The sequence below is a fragment of the Triturus cristatus genome, chromosome 1_1 (genome assembly GCF_964204655.1).
Source record: "Triturus cristatus chromosome 1_1, aTriCri1.1, whole genome shotgun sequence".
Taxonomy (NCBI): Eukaryota; Metazoa; Chordata; class Amphibia; order Caudata; family Salamandridae; genus Triturus; species Triturus cristatus.
The window spans coordinates 130,101,599-130,123,791 of NC_140579.1; the positions used below are offsets into that span (position 1 = coordinate 130,101,599).

A 22,193-nucleotide genomic window follows, 5' to 3' on the forward strand; every position below is an offset into this window, starting at 1 on the left:
AAAGTGAAAGCGCGGTATGGTATGCTTTACCAAAAAAAAAGGATTTGTTTCTCAAGTTGACAAAGAAAAGCTTTTTTTTGTAACTGTGCCCCGTTTTGTTCTTTCACTTTAATAGCGGCCCCGTACCTTTAGGCGCGGCCTCCATTAAAGTGAAAGTGCGTCATGATATGCTTTAAAATAAAAAAGTTAATAAATGGGGAAAAAAACATACGGCCGTGTTCGGCGATGCAAATAACAAGCCAAAGGCACGGACATCATTATATCAGCTGAGGTGTGCTGTCCTATGAAAAAAAGAAAGCATTGCGAGAAAGCGTGTCCTGCCTGCAATAGCAGGCAGGAGAAGACCATTTAACAAAATAGTGCTCAGAGGCTGTAATTAAAGCCTACTGAGTAATAACACACGTAACAGGGGGTAACCTTATGAGAGGTTACATGATGAGAAAAGGCAGTTCTAGGGAGGGCCTACTAAGTCTATTGACCAATGAAATCCCACAGTTTACAAAGGACAGTAACCGGAGCCTATTCAAAAGATGGGCGGAAAGTGGGCAGAGCTTCAAGTCCATACCTGAATACAGCGTGTTTACCTGACAGTTCCTATATTCCAAGGTCACAGGAAGGTTCTTCAATTACTTTGTCAGAGAAATCTGTACAGATTAAAGTTCCTTCCCTTTGGGCTATCTTCAGCACAATGGCTTCTGATGGCGGTCTCAGCCTTTCTCAGATCTCAGGTTCTAGAAATGATTGTGTACCTAGATGACATGATATTCTTCAATCAGGTAAGGGATTTCTCAGTAGATCAGGTGCAGTGGACCTTATTCAGAATCTGGGGGTCATACTAAATGCAAAAAAGTTGAATCTCTCTCCTTCCTGAAGAATGGACTTTTTGGGTTTTGTGGTAGACTCAGAGAAAGGCATATAGATGGTGTGGGAGGCAAGTTAAAAGAGATCAGGAAAGAGTTAAGATCTGTACAGCCCCAGATCCATATCTCACTGAGACATTTGGCCAGGATAATATGTCTGTTGGCCTCACAAGCTATTTTTCCAGGTAACCTACTCCACAGGGCTCTACAGAGACTAAAAATAAGACATTTGCAGAACTTGATAGGCTACTCTCGGATGATCATTTTAGATGTAGAGACAAAAGAGGAAGCGCCATGGGGACTGGAACACATGGACCTCCTTCATGCCAGATCGTGTATTAGAACCTGATACAAGTCTCTGGGGATGAGGTGCAAGGTGCGGCACCTGTTGAATTGCATAAAGAAGGTCTAGGAAGGAGTCTTCAAAACACAAACTATTTTGAGCTTCTTGCAGGCTCGTTTTCAGTTCAAAGCCCCGTAAATGGCAAGGTAAAGTGTGCAGTCATCCTCTGTATGGACAGCGTAACTGCAGTCAGGTGTGTCAACAAAATTAGGGGACAATATCACAGCCACTGGTGGCGCCAGCAAAAGCGATTTGGGAATTCTGCCTCAGGGTTTCTTACTAGTGGCGGAGTACATGCCAGGTGCAGTAAATGCATTGGCATATTGGTATTCCAGGAATTTATTGGACAGCCAGAAATTGGGATTTAGACTACCAGGTATGGAGGAGCAATGCGGACCTTTTTCTATAGATCTTTTTGCAACCAGGCTCACGACTCAGCTGGACAGGTTCGTCAGTTGGCGTCTAGTACTGGGGGCACTGGCAACGGATGTGTTTCTTCAAGATTGATCAGGGGGAATGCACTATGCTTCCCCTCACTTTGTCGTGATAGCGAGAAGCCTAACGCAAATTAGCAATTAGCGAGAGCAGTGAAGGCCTCACCACTATGAACGAGTCAGCCCTGGTATCCAATTCTTTTGGATTCTTCAGTAAATTGTCCAACTTTGCTGCCAGTTTTCCAAGGGATGCTCTGGAGTCCTTTCAGGCAGCTGCATCGGTTGGTTTCCCAGAACAAACAGGTTCTCATGGTATGGAAACTTTCAGGATGTTTGGAAATGTGTTAGACCTTTCGAATGAATCTTCAGGATTCATGGAAGCCTCATGGACCTCGGGCACGGTCAAAGCTTACAGATCAGGCTGAGAATTTTGGAGTAGCTGGTGTTTGACGAGGGGTCTAGATACCATTTCAGCAGATGTTGTACGATATTGAAATTATTAACTTCTTCAGCAACTAATCGGAGCTCTTACAGAACTATTAATGGTTACAGGTCTGCAATTTCAGCAGAGCATCGGAAGGTTGATGGGAAACTGGCTGGGGAGCATCCTTAGGTCTGTAGACTGCTGAGCGGTATTAGATATATGAATCCTCGAAGCCTAGAGAATTCAGGTATGGGGGATGTCAATCTGGTGTTTCATTTGTTTTAGTCCTGGGTAGATAATGGTCTGTCATCAATTGAAAGGTTATCAGCTAAGTTGGCGACTTTATTATGTTTGGTTTCCTTTAAAAGAGTTTCTGATGTTAGAGCTTTAGACATTTTTGCTCTGCGGTTCATGCCAGGGGTGGTACGCTTCCACATTATGAGGACTAAGAATTTTTCTTTGTTAGTGGAATTTCAAAGCTTCAATGCACATACGAAGCTTTGTGGTACGATGCCTTCAGCAGTATATTAGTAAGGAGGTGAGGACACCTGCCCCTCAGGTATTCATAGCCTTAAGAAAGCTTTTTGTTCCTCCAGTATCTTCTACTCCTCTGAGTAGGTGAGTCAGATCGGTATGGCCAGATCGGGCATGGGTACAGGTTCGTTTGGTGCCCATTCAGTTATAGAGACCATGGGCTACAAAAGCAGGAGCAAGATTAGAAGATATCTTGAAGGCTGCAGATTGGTCCAGAGTGTCCACATTTCAAACTTTCTATTGTAAGCCTGTCGATCATGCTGCCATGTGTCATTAATGGGCTTTGAAAATGCATTATAGGAAGCCTACTTTGTATGTGATAAAATGGCAGAATCTCCTAGCCAGTAGTGAGGGAGTGTCTTCAATTTTATTCAGACAATGGATGCAAGTATTAGCCCATCTCTAATGATCCCCCCATAGATATACTATTTTGGTTCATTCCTGTAGTCCCTGAAACTCCCACTCAAGAATTACTGCTGGGGGCCAGCCTGGAGGAAGCAACATGCTTGGACTCCAGAGGGAACACACAAGAGTCGAGGATATATCCTTGTGAGAGAAGAAGCATTACCAGTGGTGTTGGGAATCCACCAGTGGAAAAGCCACTGGGCCTGCCAGCATGGACAGCTGGGACACGATGAAAGTATAATTCATGTTTTTTGGGCCCTCTTCTGTCAGTTATACAAGCAGAAACACGTAAATAACATTTCACATTAATGCCATGAGGAAGCTAAGTGTGGGACTTGCAATGAAGCTACAGAGATGGGGACGCAGAAAGAGAAATGATAAAAACGGAGAAGAAAGTGGAGAGAAAGACAAGGGTCAAGGGGCATACACGGAAGGAAACAGAAAGCAGGGAGGTGAGGCAAAGGAATACATGTGAAGAAAGTGAAAGAAACAGGCAGAAAACTAAAGAGAGAAGGAACCCTCTAAGATGGGCAGTGTGGGTAAGCCTCAGCACAGTATGTTGTGCCTTTCATCATTTTAGGAGTGCCCCCTCACACATACTTGGAAGACATTTTACATTTTGGGCACATTTTTGACATAAAAATACGCACTTAGAAGGAGTGCACCCCCTCAGCACCAATATACTCCCCTCATCACATCTTGAAGGGTGGGTGGACTGGCAGCCTTCCCTCACGCAGTGCCTTAGAGGTGTAGTCAGAGTAGGGGGTACTTAGTTTACTGGCTATCTCCTGGGGTGTTACCATCTTAAAGAGCATGCTGCTTACGCAAGGGCTTTATCAGGAACGATTTAATTACTTCCTGGAGGTAATGGGCATAATTCATCTTTCAACCCCAGATCCCTCCTCCCCCACTCTAATCTGAGCAGGCCTTTCTTCCTCAAACGAGAGATTGCTGCAAGACAAATAATATCACGTTTCAAATACATTTCTCAATCTGTTCTTCCTTCCTCCTGTGTTGAGTGTGTAATTTGTCGCGCCTATTGACTCTGCAGTAAGGGAAGAACTTGCCAGGGGAGATGAGCCTCTCCGGTGCGCTGCTGTTTCTGCCCCTGCTGGCGCTCTGCTCAGGTAAGACGGACACCGGTCAATGTATATCTGTATTTATACAGCGCCAACTCCCAGTGGCGGCTGGTGGAGTTAGAAAGTGGTGACCGTAGGACCAATAAGTCAAGTTCAGTGAGCAAGCACAGCGAGTAAGCTGTGCTTTTCATCCGGGGTTTAGGGGGGCTTCTCATGCTGAGAATAGTTTCAAACCTCGGTGTGAAATGGCGCATTATCAAGAAACATTTCTTTAAAGAAATTGCCCCTAAAAATAGTTCTTACAGACTTTTCAAAGGCAAATAGGAACATTCATCGATTGTGTAGTACAAGTTCTGTTTTGCCAAACTAATCTGATTTCCCCAAGGATTTAGACACAGGGCGGGAACACGTGGGATCTCCACCTCTGGTGTAAAATGAGAGGGAGACAGAGAACCCCATCTAATGGCTAAATTGCAAAACATGAGACCAGAAACCCTAGGATCAACCCTGGCTTCCCCGCTTGAACACAAGGGGGCAGATTTATGACGTCTGGCGCATCTCTGCTAATCAGCAGAGATGCGCCAGAAGAGTTGCGACGCATCTGCCCACCCGTGCGCCACCATTGATGCGCCGCATTTACAATGCGGCGCACCGTGGCACTCGGATGGGCAGATGCGCGACGCATCTCCTGTCGGAAAGGCGGCGCATTGCTGGAGTTGCGTCGCAAGCGCGGCCCAGCTCCAGCAAGGCTCGGGGGTGCCCTATCCCTTACATGCTGCGTCAATCCTTACACCTGCTTCAAGCAGGCGCAGGGTTTTGACGCAGCATGGCCTTAAAAGTGACTGAGTGAAATCTTGTAGATTTCACTCAGCCACTTTTAGGAGGCGTTTCTGCGCCGGAACGCCCCCCCCTGCTCCAGAACGCCTACATGGGGCGCAGGGCTTTACAACATGACGCATCTGCCAGATGCGTCACGTTGTAAATACCCCGCAGCATGGCGCAGGATTTGCGCCGCCGCTGCGTCACAAAAGTGACGCAACGGCGGTATAAATGAGGCGCAAGGGGCTCATAAATCTGCCCCCTTGTGTGGTGCCAGGGAACTGCCTTATCTCATAATGCTTCCTTGTCCTTTCTAAACACATTTGAGGGCGCCTTGAAATGCTTCAGTTCAAGATGTGCGCTGTACACAAACCTTTTTTGGATACTTTAATAGACTATAATGTTGACCCCTATCTGATTACCACCTAGGCCACATATAGAGTGCGCTATAACGGACTTGCTCCTAGTTCTTTACTGTCATCGTCTTCAGGGCATGAATGTTTTATGTAAAATGTCCTTCTATTGGCTCAATGTTGCCATGTGAAACCAGGACACCTGGATGAATTCCGGCTTCCCTGCTTGACCACATTGTAGGATTGTGGGTAATCGTCTCCTTTCGCGGTGCCCCTTTGACCTTTATCAACCCACCAAATGGTATGATAAAAGAGAAAGTGCCACCGTGAGATATGGCACTTACCTACTGTCATACAATGTGGTGAAGCGAGAAGCCGGGATTGATAGAGCACCTTGAAACACTTCAGGGGGCATGCTGTAACAAAGCCTGTCAAGCAGTTCTTAATAGACTACAATATTGCTCCATCTAGTGTCACAACCTGGGCCACATATAAAGGTGCACACGAGAAACCACTTTTCTCTCATTGTTTACAGGCATTGTCGTCCGGTGAGAGGATATACATTGTAGTATACTGTCTAATGCTCTCAACTGAATGGAGAGTGAGCAGTGGCCTAGCTAGAGCCTCTGGCGCACAGGGCTATCCCTCAGATTGCCGCCCATGGCAGGTAGCGGGGGTGGGGGAGGGATGCTGGGTAAAAAGAACGGCAAGCACTTGAAAGAGGTCCAAGAGATACGTGGTATAACCGCTAATAGTTACCTCGATCATGCAAGTTACATGCACATACATGACACGGGCCAAGTCTACACAGTTGAATACACCCGCAGTACAAAGACATACAATTGATGGATGGAACGCAGAACAAATCAAAACATTCACCCCCAGTCCATGGATCTGGGTTAAATCCATCATTCTTTTGCTCACCATGCCACCCCAGTTTAGACTTGGTCCTATGCAAATCAAGATTGATTTGCATATGGCTGGGTCCAAACTGGAATGGCATAGGGAGCAGAAAAATGATGGATTTAGGCCCAGATCTCTGTACTGGGGCGAATGTATGACATTGTTCTGTATTCTGTTCATCAATTGTTCTTTTTGCAATAATAATATATAAGTACAAAGGCATCAAGGTTGACTCGTTTGCACCCTCTAGCATAGTTAACTAAAAATATGACCAGAGTCCTGTAAGCGGTGGCAATGTGTTGGTCTGCATAGATGTTATTACACCTTAAACGTATACCTCCTTGGGTGGAGAGCTCAGCACATGAAACAGAAGTGGTAGAGGTAGAGGTCTTCACACATAGGTTTGTGAATTGCATTTTGTAGTGTGCGAGTAGTACTACTGTACTGATTCTAAAGGTTCTACTAAATGCAGTTTCTGAATTTTGCTCGAACAGTCTCTGATGTCTTGCCAATTTGCCACTACGGAGAGGGGCCATATTGGGTTGTGCCTGCTCCCCTTTGATTTTTGCCCTAATGTGGGACCCATTTGCAAAAGAGATTGGGAAAGGATTTGGGGTTGAAGGACTTTTACGGACCAAAGCCTGTTGCATCGTAATATGTTAATCACATACTCGTTTAGTCCTGGACAGGTATTGCCTGCTGTCTTCTAGCAGACTGAGGAATTAGACTTAACATTGGTTATATTAATTAAAAGATGAAAGTTTGCCTTAAAAGTCTGGATTATGTCCCTTACCTGGATGCAGATTTGATGATCGGACTGATCTTTTAAACAGGGTCTCCAGTGATTCCTTCAAATAGTCTGGGTTAACAATATGTTTAAATCCTATGAAATTGAAATCCCTATTCCAAGCTTAAGTGACAACTTCATACAATTTCCGCAATGTGGTACTTATCTGGATCTTCCAAATGAAACTATGAAATATTAATCAAAGAAAAACCTGTTGAATAGTTGTTTACATCTCCAACAAACAAATCAAAAGATTCGCAATTGCTGATGTCAATAATAATTAAATTTCATTATCATATTGCTCACTGTCTAATGAAGAAATTATTAAACATCCTAATTACCTGCTCCATAAACTAAACCAAATGAGGATTAGTTGGTTTCTCCTTTTATAGTTGCAGCGCTAGCAGTCACTAATGGTGTGGGTGATTTGTGGCTAAAGTGGAATTCAACTACAGGTAAAAGATGGCCGGGCGTGTCTTTTAGCGTTAACATTTTTGCCGACAATACAGATGTTCTAGTGGGGCCTATAATTTTTGAAAGAAGGTGGCAAAAAATCTGATTGCATATCTCAAGTTTGTTTCATTAGCCGAATTCGGACTTGGTGTGTCAAAATGGGTAAGTCGAACAAAGTTCTAAAGGAAGCTTTGTAGATGGTACAAGTGAGCACAGAGCTGCCATCTAGAAGCCTTCCCCCGGTGAGCCTGGTTCCTGTACATCAGCAGGAGGGGATTACTGCACTCTACTTCCAGGGTGGGTTCCAATGCTGGCCCTGAATCACCTGACCTGGTGCTTTCAGGTCATGACCCTTTATTACTAATCGTGGAATGGGGTAGACTCCTTACTTGTATGCTATTGTACCAAGGTACGCCTTTAACGTGTCAAAGAAATTTCCTTACATGCTAATCTGAGTCTGAAAAGGCTTGTTGACAAAAGTAATACTCGGAATCACAGAATCAAGAGTCCACCTGTAGGCAACCTGGACAAGTGCAGGCAAGTCCCATATTCATACTTTACTATACAGATGTTTCTACTATTGATCACATGATCATTTTTTTCACAAATAATTAGGAGCATGAGAATGCAAGGGTGACCTTAACAGGTATCAAAAACGGAAACATGTTTCGGCAGAGTAAGCTATTCACCCATTTCACGTCTCAAATGCCAAACGCAGTTTCTCCCTCTTGCCCTATATTATTTACAGAACTAAAGTCACTTCACTGTTGATGAATCTGTTCACTTCCGGTTCAACTCCACTTCCACAGTATTCTAAAGTACCATAGGCAAAACGCCAGCCATCATCATAATTGCTATGATCCCAGTTTGGTAACGAGTAAAATGGGAAAATACCCTTGTTTCCAGTAAAGGTTCAGATAAATCAGTCTGTAAGGCAACTCGTGCTCATGTAAAGCGCTCTGATACTGATAGTTCGCGCTATATAAAACTACAAAAAAAACTAAAAAAAAGGATAAGAGGCATTGCAGGCTCAGACTAAGATGTAAATTAGGAAGAGCGCAAAGACTGTTAAAATAACACCAGCAACTCAAGTGCGTTTAAAGACGGCTTCCAGCCTTGGTGCACTTCCTCGCGACGGAGGCTGATGCTTCACAGTGGGGCAGAAGCGAGAACAAAATGGCAAGAATCATGGCAGCAAATGTTCCTGCACCCAGTAGTTCTCATCTGTAGGGGCTTTGGGTCGTGATAAAAAGAAGACACCAATTTGCTGCGTCATGATGAGTCTACACCAGACAAACCGCATGACTACTGCAGAATGCGCACACTAAAAACACCCTCATGGAGGAAAGACTACAGAGAGGAAGTCACCAGATCTATTGACCAAAGAGAAATAAATGTACATAACAAGGCAAGCAATTCTGAAGGAACTAAGTCCTAGGCTTTCAGGTGGAGGAGTAACATTACAACATGTATTTTACACACAAAACGTAAATACTACAAGGAACATCTTTAAATCACACTGGACTCCCATTTCCAGCTTATTTTCTCTGTCCCCCCCCCACTGAGACAACTCTAGCTGAACATTCCTTGCACGTTTCTGATGCACAGCGAGCTCCGAGGTCCTAACGAGCAAAGACCTAGGCATTTCAAAAGTCAAAGTCATGCCTGACAACTTGGAGTTCCAATGGTTAAAAAAACATTCTGTCACTTAAACAAAAGGAAGGGATGCACTCACCATTTTTGCCAAGACATCATAAAATATCTCTTTACCAGAAGAATCACAGATAAACAGCTCCTTAGGGGAGAAACAAAGAAAGACTATACCTCAACAAGAGAACCAATACAGATGAGGGGGTGAACAGAGGGATGGGGGTTTAGACGGGAGAGATGTGGTCCGTCGGATGCGCTTCCGCCTCTGGTGCAAGAAACCAGGGTTCGATCCTCTGGGTCGCGTCCACATCCTGTGATTCCGGGCAAATCACTTAATCTCCCCGTGCCTGAATGTGTAATGTAAATACGGTGCTATGTAAAGCACTCCAATACCTTCGGGTCGAGTTTGCGCTATAGAAATATGCAAAAAAAAGAGAGAAAGGAATAAGAAGTTGTAATGTTGGTTTAGTTCCCCAGTGAAGAGTAGTAGTCAGGATAAGGTTCCAACCTTCTTTTATTGGTTATATACGTTATTACACAAGAGAGCGCCGGGCATACTCCTCCGATCGCTCTAATCTGCCTCGCGCGTTCTTGCGCATGCGCAGTAGCGTCCAATATGGCCGCTACACGCATTTGCGTGCCTACGTAGTGTGCGTCCACTAGACCGCAACACTACATATCTCCCCCTTTTATACCCCACACAACTAATTACATAACTGTGAGTGTTATTCCAGTTCATAGTCTTTAAACTTGGATGGTCTCACCACCGCTCGACCCACTCGGGTGCATCTTACCGGGGTAGTGTGTCCTTCTCGACCCCCTTCTGCGACTGAGCTCCCCCTTCTTCCTTCTTGGGTACCCTTTCCTTCTCTGTCTCCATTCTCGCCCACTTCCCTGGTCCTTTCCTCCGTTGTTGGTCCTTCTCGTACTTTCCTCTCGCTGTTAAGGTCTTCCGGAACACTCTCATCCTTCTCTCCATTAGGAGTTTCTATTTCGTTTCTCGTGTCCTCTGGCGATGTCATTCCTTCCTTGTCCTTGCGGGGCCACTGTAGGATTTTGTTGCATTTGGCCATTCGGTCCTGGGACCACACATTTCCATCGCTGAGCAACGCCACTCTGTCATACACCTTTTCCACTCTTAGGGGTGGGGAGTATTTGCTGTCTCCCTTTCTTTTGAGTACTGCCAACTTTACTCTGACCCACTCCCCTTTTTCTAAGGCTGTCTCTTTCACGTTTTTTCTGCGGTTGTAATGTTCTGTATATATCCTCTGTGCTTTCTCCAGGTTGTGTTGCACCACTGCTGGAGACCATTTGCTCGTGATTGTCTTCTCTTTCCATGCAACATTGTCTTTGGTGAAGGGTTGCTTTCCTCGTAGAATTTGAAACGGGCTGTACCCCGTGCTAGTGGGGGGGATGCGGTAGGCCCATACCGTGCTTTGTACTTCCTTTTCGCAGTCTTTGCCCCTGGATATGGCAGCCTGTATGGCGCCCATTATCACCCTGTTGAACCTTTCTACTTGACCGTTGCTGGCAGGGTGATATACTGATGTATGTTTGAGTAGAATGCCATTTCTCTCTGCAAATCTGGTCCATTTGTCCGAAGTAAATTGGGGTCTGTTGTCACTAATTATGGCTCTGGGGATGCCTTCCCTGAGGAATACCGTTGTGAGAAATCGGAGTATTGTGTCAGTGTCCATTTCTTCTTGAATGTGTACCTCTGGCCACTTTGAGTATTTGTCCACTATAACACATCTGTACTTGGGGATTCCCTGGTTGTCAAGTACTGGCCCCAAGATGTCCACTGCCACTTCTTCCCAGGGATTCCTGGGGTTCGTGAACCTTCCTAGAGCAGGTCTCAATGGTTTCAGGATTTTGTCAGCTCCTTGGCATTGCTCACAGTCTCTTACATGTCTCTCCACCTGTAGATCCATTCCTGGCCACCAATACGTTTGTTTGGTTCTTGCTTTAGTCTTCACGATTCCCAGGTGCCCTTCATGTATTATAGTCAAAAGATATGGTATTACATTCGGTAGACAAACACTCCATCATTTCCCACCGACAACTCATCCCTGACCTCGTAGAATTGTCGAAGTTGGGGCGTCTGTTGTTTCCTATCGGGCCACCCTTGAACTATGCATTTCTTGACTTCTTCCAGGTCTCTATCTGCTTCATACGTGTCCTTCCATTCTTGTCTGCTTATTGCCCATTCCGGATCTTCTGTCAAGGCTACCAACACATCATCTTCTTCTGTGCTGTTGGTGGCACTTTCCATTGCTGATGCTCTGCTGAGATAATCTGCTATCTTGTTTCTTGAGCCTGGTATGTATTCCACATCATAACGATATTCCAAGAGTTTCAGTGTCATTTTCGCTATGCGGGGTGTCGCGCTGGCATGTCCACTTGACGTTAGCACTTTCACTAATGGTTTGTGGTCCGTTTTCAGCAGGAATCTCGTGCCCACAGGAACTGGCGATACTTCCCCATGGCCCATACTACGGCCAACATCTCTTTCTCTATCACGCTGAACTTTTGTTCTGAATTCGTTAGTGACCTGGACGCGAAGCTGATCGTCTCCTTCATGCCGTCTTGTCTCTCTTGCATGAGCACTGCTCCTAACCCTTTTTCGCTGGCGTCCGTCATCAATATCGATTTTCCTAAGGGATCGTACCCTTGTAGCGGGATAGCCTGGCTGATTTCTCGTTTAACTGTGTCAAACTCTTCTTGTGTGTCTTCCGTCCATGCAAAAGCTGTTTTCTCCCTCGTGAGCTGCCTCATGTGGTGCGTTTTCGTGGCAAAGTGCTGGACGAACTTACTGTAGTATTCCGCCATCCCTAGGAAGGATCTTACTTCTTCCTTGGTGGTGGGCGGATAAGCATCGCAGATGGCCGTCACGTTCGTTCTTTTTGGTGTTATTCCCTTTTCTCCGATTTCATGCCCCAGGTAGGTGACTGATGACATGCCAAAATGGCACTTCTCCCACTCTGCTGTTAGTCCGTTTTCCTCCAGGATCCTAAGTACCACATCCAGCTTCTCGTCGTGGTCTTCTTGTTCCTTCCCCATCACTAGGATGTCGTCTTGGAAGTATTGTACTCCCGCTATGTCTCTGAACAGACGGGCCATTAGCTTTTGAAAAACTGCTGCTGCTGATGCTAGACCAAAGGGTATGCGGCAGAACTGATAGCACCCAAATGGAGTTATGAATGACGTCAGTTTCTTGCTCGTGGGGTGCAGGACTACCTGGTGATACGCCGACTTTAGATCGATGGTAGAGAACCATTTCACTCCTTTTGTTCGTGCCAGCATTTCCTCTATGCGTGGTAGCGGGAACTTCTCCACCACGATACATTTATTGAGTTCTCTGAGATCCACACATAAGCGCACCTTGCCCGTCGGTTTCATGGCCACCACCAGTGGTGCCAACCATTCCGCGCTGTCGATGGGTTCACTAATTCCTTCTTCCTCCAGTCGGTGTAGCTCCTGTTGCACTGCCTCTCTCACTGCGATCGGTATGTTTCTCACTTTGTGTGTCACTGGGTGGGCATTCTCCTTGAGCACTATCTTGTGGGTAAATTTTCCCAATTTCCCTATCTTGTCACCAAATATTTTAGGGTATTCGCTTCGCAGTCCCGCTGCCTTAGACCATTTTTCCTTCCAACGTTACTAACACTTGGGTGTCTCCTCCCGGATTCAGTTGCATTCCCAATTCTCCTTGGTCCATCCACCCTAGGACCGAGGGTCCTTTCTCTGCAACATACAATTTGCACTGGGCGCTGCGTTCTTTGAATTGAAAGAGCAGTCTTCGGAATCCTACCATTGGGATAGGTTCCCCCGTGTATGTGACCGGTCGTATGTCGGGAGATTCCAGATGTGGGCCTACTTTAGGTTCAAATTTCGCATTCCACACTGATCTTTGGATGATCGTGTATGGGGATCCCGAATCCGCTACTATAGTGATTTCCACTCCTCTGATGTGAATGTCGCACTGGGGTTTGCGAGACCTTCTGCCGTCAATGCCTAGCACTTGGTCTTCCACGCACAGGACATCGTCGTCTTCCTCTTGACCCTCTTCTTCCTCTCCTAGGTCTTGTGCCACGTATTTCACTGCGCGCTGTTTCCACTTCCTTCGACACACCTTCTCATAGTGGCCTACCAGGCCGCAGAACGCGTACTTTTCTCTGAAGGCGGGACATCGTTTGTCATGTGCTGCATGGTTCGGGCTCCCACACCTGTAGCACTTCGACGTTCCTTCTTTGTCTTGTTTCCACGTTTGTCCTGGTTTTCCTTTCCCTTTGTGCGTTCCCTTGTTTTCTCCTAGCACCGGTTTTCCTCTTCCGTATTGGTCGGCGTCCTCCACCTTTTTTATCGTGGGCCTCGGGACTTGCTCTCTCTTCGCTGCATCAGCGCAGCGCTTGGTTAGTTCTGCCCTTTTTACGGTGGCTATCACGTCTTTTAGCGTCGCATCTCCACTTGCCCACAATTTATCCTGCACCGTCTTGCTTGTTGTGTGCATTACTATCTGGTCCTTTATAAATTCGTCATGCAAAGCTCCGAATTTACACGTTATCGCTAGCTTCCTTAGCGCTGCGACGTAGTCGTCTATCGTTTCCCCCGCTTCTTGTTTCCTCTGCTGAAAATTGTAGCGGTCGATCGATGTGCATACTGCGGGGCGATAGTGGTTGTCTTAGTCTTCGATGGCGTGTTTAAACACATCATCGTCTGCTGCTGGTCGGGTGACCGGTGTTAAGTTTTGGAATACTCGTATGCCTTCTGGTCCCAGATTATGTAAGAGTATCCTCTTTCTCCGGCTGCTGGAAAACGCCTCTTCATTCTCGTCTTCCAATGCTTCGAGGTCATTTTTGAAATATTCTCTCCAGACCTCCCATTTCATTTGAGGCTCCCCTGGCCTTGGTAGGAACCTCACTGGTGTCGTTAGTGCTGACGCCTGTGCGCACATCTTGGCTCGCTCCCTGATCTCTCCTGCCTGTTTTCTAGGACTGCCTGGCGCCTCCGTCCCTTCTCCTCTTCTTCGGGTTGTCCGGGTCTCTTCCGTGCCTTCTGCGCCGTTCCTCCCTGATTCCGCCAGGTCCTCCTCTATGTCTTGCTCCGGTCTGCTTGCTTATGCTTCCTTGCAACTGGTCGGCGCCCTCGCTTTCTTCGTGCCTCCCTATGGCTTCCGTTTGCCACTGCCGCGCTCTCTCGTGGTGTCTTGGTGTCTCTCCTGTGACCACCTGGTGTTCCTGCTACTGTAGGGCGTCATCCCCTCCGGCTCTCCTGCTGGTGGGGGTCTCTCCTCCTCTGGGTGTCCTTCAGGGTCGATGGATCCCACCCTCGTCGCCACTGTAATGTTGGTTTAGTTCCCCCAGTGAAAAGTAGTAGTCAGGATAAGGTTCCAACCTTCTTTTATTGGTTATATACGTTATTACACAAGAGAGCGCCGGGCATACTCCTCCGATCGCTCTAATCTGCCTCGCGCCTTCTTGCGCATGCGCAGTAGCGTCCAATATGGCCGCTACATGCATTTGCGTGCCTACGTAGTGTGCGACCACTAGACCGCGACACTACAGAAGTCTCGGGGGTTCAAATCGCCCAGTAGTCTCCTGCCGAGACTCCACTTTGTAAAAAGAGCGCGTGGTGGTGGTGCGCGTCACTGCTGCATTTTAGCAGCACTGCGCAGGGGCTGGATAAAAATGATGCCCAGTGCCGTCATTCGTATCACTTTTGCGCGCTACAAGAGTGACAGCCCTGGGAACCACATACACGGTACGCCGCACAACTCACCACTACCACTTGCTAGGTGGTGCGTGCATGCACTGCAGGCGGTGCGCTTTCACTGACCTCACTGCACGTCACGGGTGCAGACAGTGCTCCGACCTCAGCTATAGATTCACAGCCGCACGTGTGGGGGAGGTGTCAGTGTCCCCAATTAAATCATAAACGCCGCCGCCATGTGCCACCAGGGTAGCGCCACCGCCCCCATAATAGTACCGCCTGGGGCAGACCGCCCCCTCTCCCCCAGCTACGCCTCTGGGAGTGAGGACTGGATGTTTCTAAAAACGATCACTTTTAATAAATGTCTATCTATGGCAGGGACTTAACAATAGCCCTTGCAGACCCCGTGGTGCGGGATGCCTCGAGCTCCAGGGGGCCCCCCAAACACTGTGCACAGCATGGGAGACTGGGCCCTCTGTCCCCCAGCACTATAATCAGTTTGTGCTGGGATCACTATAGACAATGGATGAGTGGCGGGCAAATTCGCTTTCTCTTTCTTTTTCCGCCGCAGATCAAGGGAGTGTGTGAGGCTCAGGTCCACGTGACAGTATTGGCCATGCACTCTGTGTGCTAACAATCACGCCTTCACAGGCGCGTTGGCGCGTGTGACGGGGACCCCCTGTTTTGCTATCCTCCCTGCACCCAGGAAGGCATCTCTGCTGTTTAAAGCAGGCCCGCCGGAAAACAGCATTCAGGGGGGTCTTCAAATCACTGAAAACTGCCTCCAGCCAGAGCAAGCACTGTTGAGGGGAGCTGCCACTGGCTCGCCGTGTGCTCTGAGACAGCTTTAAACTGTAGCCCTAGAACGCGAGCACTCGAGTGAGTCATGCATTCTGCTTAGAGTTCACACCTTTCCAAGAGAAAATTACTGACCATTAATTGTTATTTTAAGAGTCTGTAAAGGCCTGGATCCTGGACATGCCTTATACCAACTGGAAACAAAATGTGCAATTTCTGTGTTTGTTAACTTTACGTATCAGTTGGTCAGAACCCATTTAAACGTGCTTTCTATTTATGTGAGTGAAGTATATTGATAAATGGTAAAAAATATGTAGCAGCTGGGCTTATTCTTTTACTGGCTGGAACATCAACAAATCAGCCCTGTGCTCATTGGATCTCAGCAGCACGTACTTCACTGTATTAATAGGACCAGTGGCGTAACGATAATTGAGGGGGCCCCCCTGCAAGGTAGGAGGAGGGCCCCCTTCCGGACTCTATCAGGAGCTCCCCGGCCGAAGTGCAGTGCTGAGGGGGCCCCCTAGAGCTTGGGGCCCCCCGCACCGCGGGGGATGCGGGGGCCTGTGTTATGCCCCTGAATTAGGACGCAATAAAGTTCAACCACCTCTGGGTGTAAGACATTTTATGATGATTGCTTTACTTTTCTATTTTCTTGGTACACAAATGGTTTTGTATCAGTATTTTACCCTTCCATTTCAAGGTTGTGAAGCATTTGAAACATGTTTTAGGGCTTTTCATTGATTAAAAGGGTGTAACTTATTTCCGTGCACTTCGTTCCTTGGTTTTACTCGCAGGAAAATGTCAAACTAAGTGTCACACATTTGGGAGTTGAGTGTCTTTCACAAGTGCACTGAATCCATGGTGATGTCACAGAATCTGAAAACTTGGCAGCTATGTGTATGTAGTCTTCTCACACACCTCTGCTTCCCTCAGAACCACAGGATCTGGGGCCTGGCTGCAGTGACACACAGTCTCCAGGTAGCAACCCCATGTATGGAGCCTTCTCACACCTCCTGCTTTCCTCAAACCCCTGACTCTGGGGCCTGGCTGCAGCAAAGCACAGCCTCCATGTAGCACCCCTATGTAAGGGCACTAGGTCAGTGCCCTTCCATTTCTGGTGCTTAGTAGCAGTTTTAAGGTCTTAGAATCTCTTGCTGTTCAATGGGTGTCATTTCTGATATATATATATGTTTCCCTCGTCTTCATTGCTTGATTTGGCATGCTAGAGAGTGTCACTCATAGTCGTTGAATGTCACTCATAATTACACTGAAATTAGTCAAATGTTTCTCATAAGCAATCCGAAACCTTGGCAGCTATGGACTGGTAATAAGGGTCGTTCCTCTAAAAATGATGTGGGAGTCAGCAGCAAAAGTAAAATACCGGAAAGATGCTCATCACAGAAAATAGTCTGAGTTTTGGGGGGGATGGGGCAGCTACGTACGTGCCGGGCGGGCGTATAGAGTGATTCGCCTTTGAGGCACAGTCTGGCTTACTGATGTCACGATGGTGGACGTGGCCATTGTAGGCGTCATGATCCAGCGATCCATCTGTCTTCACATTATTCAACTGATTGATTCACTAGATATGCTCACTTGCCTTGGAACCATCCCCTCCTTACTGATATGTTCCCTGAGAGCTGGCATTCTCTCTATGCCTAACCTTTCCTCACTTTCTCCGGACATGCTCCTTGATATTTCACCCATGTCACAGGATCTCTTCTGCACTAGAACACCCTCATTCTGATTTGACATTATCACTCCCTTTGAACTTGCACTTTTCCTTCCTCCCTTTGAAAGAGTGCGTCTTTTTTCTTGATGGGTACTCTCTCTATGCCCCTGTACCAGAGCCATTGTGCCCCCTGCACTTCCGTCATCTAAAACTTTAGGATGTTTCTGAACATGTCCCTTCAATTCGAGACAGATATTCCTTGTGCCATAATCCCTCCAAATGTGGTCTCTGAAGTCTCCTGCTTCCTTTCGGAAGCTGCTTCTCTCCATAGACAGATGTTCTATTCTCTGTGTGTATGTCATTGTGCATGTAGGTCTCTCTATTGTCAGGTTAGAAGTCATTTGTGCGAAGTGTTTCCTTGTTTTTTTCTGTTTCTCCTAAATCTTGGAAGACTTCCTAATGAATAGGTATAACATTCAAGAGATGAAGTGTTGGAAATGGAGTTTCTGGTTGGCTAAGGTATGCATCTAAGTCAGGCAGAACCCACCACTCTAATCAGGATAAGGGAGTTACACACCCAAGATAACCCCTGCTCACCCCCATGGTAGCTTGGCAGAGCAGTCAGGCTTATCCCAGAGACAATGTGCAAAGCGTTTTTGCGCAACACACACACACACTCCAGTGACACACTTACACACACTACGAAAGAGACTCCACACAGTAGTATATAAAAATATCACCTATACTGTATATAAACACATTACAACACAATCACATAAATCTCAATCAGATTGCCAATTAGGCAATTGTCATAAGCATAACAGTTAGAACATTGTAATAGACACTTTTAGATTGCTTATTTCATTAAATAACTTCCACTGCACATTATAGGAAGGGCCTGCAAACAGGACACTTGTTCTATGGTCTTCAGAAGGGGTAAAGAAATACCAGTTATTACCATCTACAATGACCACGTGTAGTGAAGGAACAACACCAGGATTACCACGTTGATGTTAGCACTATGGTACCAATGAACTTTGAGCACATCGTTCCAGTGCGAGGTTGCTGTTTCTGGTAATTAAGCCGCCTGCCTGAACACCAAAGCAAAATGCAGACAAATAAAGAAAATGCCCCCAACAAATTTGCACAGAGGTGGAAGGCGCCGCTACTGTAGCGGTGCACTGCATGTTGGCCCCGTGCGGCTGGTGCAGCAAGGGCGGGGCTCATACTCCGGTCACCCTTTGGAGCATCCTGCTCTGTCTCGCCTGGGTGCTCCTCTCAGCGGTACTGGCTGGCTGGGCGCCCGCTGATGACGCCGCGTCTTCTTCCGCCTCCGGGGTGTTGCTGGGAAATGCCAGGAACTCCTGTCGGCTGCGCGGTTGCCTGACAACACTGAGGACTCCTTCGCGTTGGCTTCCTTGACGAGTGGCCACGTTTGCACTTCCAGATCTTCTCCGGCCTTGGCCTCTGTACACAGTGGGTGGAGACTCAGCCCAGAACTTTAAGAAAGGTAAACACTCACTCGGCTTCCAAGGAGCGAAGCAGAGGGAGGTTTCCACGAAGGGAAACGCAAGAAAAACTCCCCAAATGAGTAAAGCACAGAGTAGCTCTCAGTAAAGCACAAGGGAATTTCCAGCAAAGCTCAAGGAAATTCCCCTTAAAGCACACGGAAGACTTTGATGTCCCTAAGTCTTCCAAAACAGGAGGCAAGCACACACAAACCCTTGGAGATTGTTCACAAGTAGGATACCACAATAGAGCAAAAAGAGTCAGACCTTTTCCTCTGCCACAGACAGAAACAGCAACTGCAGGCCAACCCACCCCTCACACAGAAACAGTGGCACTCCTCACACAGCTCTTCTTGGCAGGGTCCTCTTGTTTCTAGTAGTGATCTAAAGTCTTGGTGTTTAAGGTCCAATACTTATACCTCATTTTCTCATTGGTCTCTTTGTGGCAATGGTCTCTGAGCCCAGTCCAAACCAGTCCTGGTCTCCTTGGTCCAGCTGGACCACAGAAGGTGGGGACAGCATTGTGAAAAGGAGAGACAGCCTATTCTGGTGCTAGAAATACCCATCCCAGCACTCTAAATGCAGACAAGGTCTAATCAGCCTGTCTGGCAGGACACACCTCAGACCCCCTTGTGACTGTCTAATGTGAATGTACATCCCCAGCTCCTGTTACTTCAAAAACCAGAAGGTGAATACACAAACAGGCAGGGGCACACAGGATGAGTAAACAAGAAGCTGCCCATTTTCTAAAAGTGGAACTTTTAAAAACACAATTTAAAAACAACTTTTACTAAAAGGTGAGTTATTAAATTCTGAGTTCAACTTGGATCTCAGCTTTTCGCTCCACCTCTTTTAGGATCCACCATCCGACACTGGTGCATGGGCAGCAGGCCCCTGATCTGAGAGCTCCTGACTGAGTCTGCAGCATGGGGGGGCCCCTCCATGTTCTTTGCATGGCTGAGCTTGGAGCCTTTAATGGAAGTAAGGTATCGGCTGCCTTAGGAAGCATCAAACAAGAGCGATGCATGAACGAATCAATGGGGTGAGTAGAGGCGGTAATAAGGTTGGTTTATTGATTGCAAAAGGTCTTGCAGACAGTGCATGCCTGTAATGAAAGGTCTCAGATCTCCCCTGGACCAAGGCACTTTCCCAGGGATAGAATATCAGTTCCAAACTTATGGAATATAACATATACACAGCACTTCCTAAGGTGGGCAAACTCTCAACACTCCCCCAAAGGCAAGGCAAGAAAACGATACCACATGAGTCTCCTCTAGACCAAGGTAACACACACAACACTTCTATAGAGCGAGATATACTTTGCACATCACTTGCCAGGAGTAGAACAACTTCCTATAACACAATTACCTACTAGAAGGGAATTCACCCATCCTTCTACAACAGAATACTTGGCCAAGAAGAGTCCACACCTTCTGCTACAAGGAAAAGACGAATTCAAACATATGGAATATATATAAATTTATTAACACAATACTTCAATCACGGGCAGGCCGAATATATATTGATCATGGCAGACTCTCACATATCAAATAACCAATTGAAATACACAATCAAAGCACATATATATGTAGAAATATATATGTATGGATGTAAGAATCAGAAAATAAGAAGGAAAGGAAAGAATCAGTAAAGAATCAAGAGACAGTTAGTAGCAGATACACCTCACCTACTGCTTCATCATTTCACCCCACTTCGCTCAAGGGGAGTCCATTGCTTGAATCGGGTGAAAGCTCAGAGGTGACACCAGCCCCCACTCTTCCGTGACAACACGTCTGCTCCACGGCGTGAACTTCCACCAGGCCAGTGTAGGCTCCCCTTTTTAATACAAATTCAAACACACCGAAGCTTCTAGCAAGCCTCGCCCCCTCGTTCTCATGAGAGCCCGTACCAGCCTGCTCCAAGGCCACTGCATCGGTTGATCAGGCCTTTGCTATGGCTCCGAGACAGACCATGTACATTCCTCTGATAAGAACCAGTTCGCTCTAGTCAGTAAAGTGAGAAAAACAGGAGAAGAGCAAAACATGCCCTCCCCACCTGTGCAGCTTCGTGCAGGCACAGAAAATAGCTTCAGTCATTAAAATGGAGTTAGTTAAGCAATGCACACAAAGGCCCAAAGCAAGATGGAATCAGAAAAGCGAGGATGACATGAAACCATGTCAAATGCAATAGTTCAACGCATAATTCACATAACCCAAATAACACTATAGACTTTATCCCTCAGTATACAACATCGAGCACCACCAACCACAACACTGCACCTCAACATCGCATACCTTCTATTCTTGGCAAGACTATTCTACTAAAAGACAGCAAGATTACAGGACAGAAGAGAAGCAGGCATATGCAAACCCATCCTACATTAAGGCTAGGGTAACATAACACACTTAAGTCAGTACAAAATGGTGGTGGTTGAGGGTTATCATAGGGTGTCAGACCACAAAAGTGGCTCATTCACTACAATGCCCTCTGACGCTCGACCTATAAATGGAAAAGTCAGCTTAAGGGGCAGCACCAAGAAACTTTGGACGAAGGCACACGAAAGTTGAAAGGCTGAGCCTGCCTTCCCGGATTCAAGCTCGTGATCTTCAGAACACCGCATTTGTCAGCGGTGAGCGCTCAGCTCACCACGCCTCCCTGCAGGCTTTTTGCAAAGCTGTTGTGTATGGTGATTATGTTATGATGGTCCAGAACAGTGACAAGATGTCCCGTGCTATTTGTGTATTTATGATGATTGCAGACAGTGGGTCTGACACTGGTGCGAGATGAAACCATGGGTGATAGTCCTTCAGTTTGTGAGCATTCCATACGTAGGAGGTGGTACGGTATCTAGACTCGCATACGCATTCCATATGTAGGAGGTGGGACGGTATCTAGACTCACATACGCATTCCATATGTGGGAGGCAGCACGGCATCTAGACTCGCATATGCATTCCATATGTGGGAGGCGGCAAGGTATCTAGACAGCGGGCATTTCAGATCAACTTGCGTGAGTAATTTGACCGCCTTGAGCCCGGGAGTAAGCAGCTGCTACCCCCTCCCCCCATGGCACTTCAATATTCCCCTACTGCAGCAGGCTTGAAGAGTTACCTCTTTTGTGGCCACAACAATGGAGCCTGGCTGCTAGAAAGGTACCTGCTGGAAACGGGGGCATGCCAGAAGTTTGCAGGGCACGAACCCCCACCGCCTGGGCCACACTACACGCGAGTCTCCCAGGAGATTCCCCTCCGGTGTAGTGTCCACACCACACAAATGGTCTAAACAACTGACATAATGACATAAATTATTGGATCTTCCTCCTGACCGTTGAGACCTAGCTAGCTGACCAATGCCCCATGGAGCTTCATGTTTAGCTAAAGAGGAGATGGTTTGTGGACTTATCACCTCTCCTCTCACCATCTTTGTCCCAGTGGCCAGCTGGAGAACGTAGCTGATGGCTCTCCCC

The 22,193-nt window shown here is 46.9% G+C and overlaps 1 protein-coding gene across 1 annotated transcript in view; it reads left to right on the forward strand.

Annotated features, from left to right (window-relative positions):
• Positions 1–4,052: 4,052 nt before the first annotated feature.
• Positions 4,053–22,193, forward strand: part of LOC146869782 (acidic mammalian chitinase-like) — a 147,846-nt gene continuing 129,705 nt past the window's right edge. Inside the window, exon 1 of the mRNA XM_085615080.1 lies at positions 4,053–4,127. Coding sequence (XP_085471206.1) covers positions 4,076–4,127 — 52 coding nt within the window. The 5' untranslated portion in view covers positions 4,053–4,075. The remainder of the gene's footprint in view (positions 4,128–22,193) is intronic.